Source organism: Mus caroli, unplaced genomic scaffold (genome assembly GCF_978045245.1).
Source record: "Mus caroli unplaced genomic scaffold, Mus_caroli_1 scaffold_8, whole genome shotgun sequence".
NCBI lineage: Eukaryota > Metazoa > Chordata > Mammalia > Rodentia > Muridae > Mus > Mus caroli.
Genome location: NW_028227263.1, coordinates 42,926,733 through 42,928,607, shown reverse-complemented (window position 1 = coordinate 42,928,607; position 1,875 = coordinate 42,926,733). Strand labels below are relative to the sequence as shown.

Genomic DNA, 1,875 nt, shown 5'->3' with positions numbered 1-1,875 from the left:
AGTGTTATAAAATTTAGGTTTATTTTCCTGTTCATAAAATGCTCCTTTTGCTATCTATATATTATGATTGATTGAAACCTCATTGCCTATTCTATTATTTTTCTTTTAAAATAATTTTCTCAAGATATTTCTGAATTACTTTCTCAAGAAATGAAGCCAAAGATAACCATGATTCTTGATTCTTTCCAGTATCAGAAAAGAGAGTAAAAGATGACATCATCAACATATTTAAATCACACCAATCTCAGAGACATCTGGTATACTATGATTGGGATCTCAGGACTAGAAGATGCACACATTTGGCTCTCCATCCCCATCTTTTCTATGTATATAGTAGCTGTTATGGGCAATACATTCCTAATATTGCTGATCTCTACTGAGCATAGTCTTCATGAACCTATGTACTTTTTCCTAACTATGTTGGCCCTGGCCGATATCTTCTTGTCCACAGTGACCATTCCAAAGGTATTAGCAATTTTCTGGTTCCAAGCTGGAAGCATTTCTTTTGCTAGCTGTGTGTCTCAGATGTTTTTCCTCCACTTCATCTTTGTGACGGAGTCTGGTATACTACTCTCCATGGCATTTGACCGTTATGTTGCTATCTGCTATCCACTAAGATACACCAACATTCTAACCCCATCTGTCATCATCAAAATGGGCATTGCAGCTGTGACTAGAAGTTTTTTCATCTGCTTCCCCCTGATCTTTCTTGTTTATAGGCTCACCTATTGTGGGAGGAACATCATTCGTCACTCATACTGTGAACACATGGGCATTGCCAGGTTGGCCTGTGACAGCATCAAAGTCAATATTTACTATGGATTGGTTGTAGCCCTATTTTCCATATTTCTAGATGTAGTACTTATTATTGTCTCATATGCTCGCATACTTTGTGCTGTGTATAGAATACCTTCCCAAGATGCCAGATTCAAAGCTCTGAGTACATGTGGGTCCCATGTCTGTGTCATCCTGTTATTTTATATGCCAGTTTTCTTTTCTTCTCTTGCTCACCGTTTTGGAGGTGACAGAATACCACTGTATGTTCACATCCTCCTGGCTAACCTCTATGTTGTTCTACCACCCTCCCTCAATCCCATCATTTATGGAGTAAAGACCAAGCAAATTCAGGAGAGAATTGTTCAGTTATTTTCTTTAAACAAGGTAATTTGTTGATATAAATCAAACCATGTAGACATAAAACAGATTAGTTTTCCAGTTTTTCTATAAAATCTCTAAAAGTTAAGAGCACTTGAAGATATTGTGGAAATATTTTAGTAACTTAATAAAAAGTTACAATTTCAGTAAAAGAGGCAATGTTAAATTCTTATAGATTATGTATCTTTGGTTCAAGTCAATATTATTATCGTTTACTATAATCAAATATTAAATAACTATAAATTATACAGAACTCATAAATTAACAATACATTATCATGTCTATTTACATCTCTATTTATTATATTTTCCTTTATATAATTGTTCTAAATATATAATTGTTATATGTTTAGTTACCTTCTCACAGTTTCTCTACTGTATAATAATGCAAAGTACATAGATAGAGAACTTTTTAATGAGTTCAGCCTTGCCAATGGTGATATGTATTTCCTTACAGAACGGTAAACCCTGATCAACAAATGTAAAACAAATTTTAGGACAAAATTATCTTAATATCATATCATTAAAATTAATTTCTTATATAATTACTATCAATGCCACCAAGTAAATTATCATATCAAGCAAAACTAATATACTTGACACGACATTCTATTATGATACTTTAGCAAATATATGCCTACTTGATTATGTTTTTTACAGTACAGTACGTGACATTATGCCCTATGTTAGCCATCTTAAATTATATAAGGTATTATTGAGG

At 33.0% G+C, this 1,875-nt stretch overlaps 1 protein-coding gene across 1 annotated transcript; it reads left to right on the top strand.

The window, feature by feature from the left end:
* Positions 1-210: 210 nt before the first annotated feature.
* Positions 211-1,173, top strand: LOC110298902 (olfactory receptor 52Z1P-like). Its single transcript, XM_021168437.2, has one exon. It carries the CDS (start codon positions 211-213, stop codon positions 1,171-1,173), a length of 963 nt encoding a protein of 320 aa, XP_021024096.1.
* The last annotated feature ends 702 nt before the right edge of the window (positions 1,174-1,875 follow it).

Bases quoted from the DNA above. Each gene is read 5' to 3' on its own strand.
- LOC110298902 (XM_021168437.2), top strand. From the start codon at position 211: ATGACATCATCAACATATTTAAATCACACCAATCTCAGAGACATCTGG.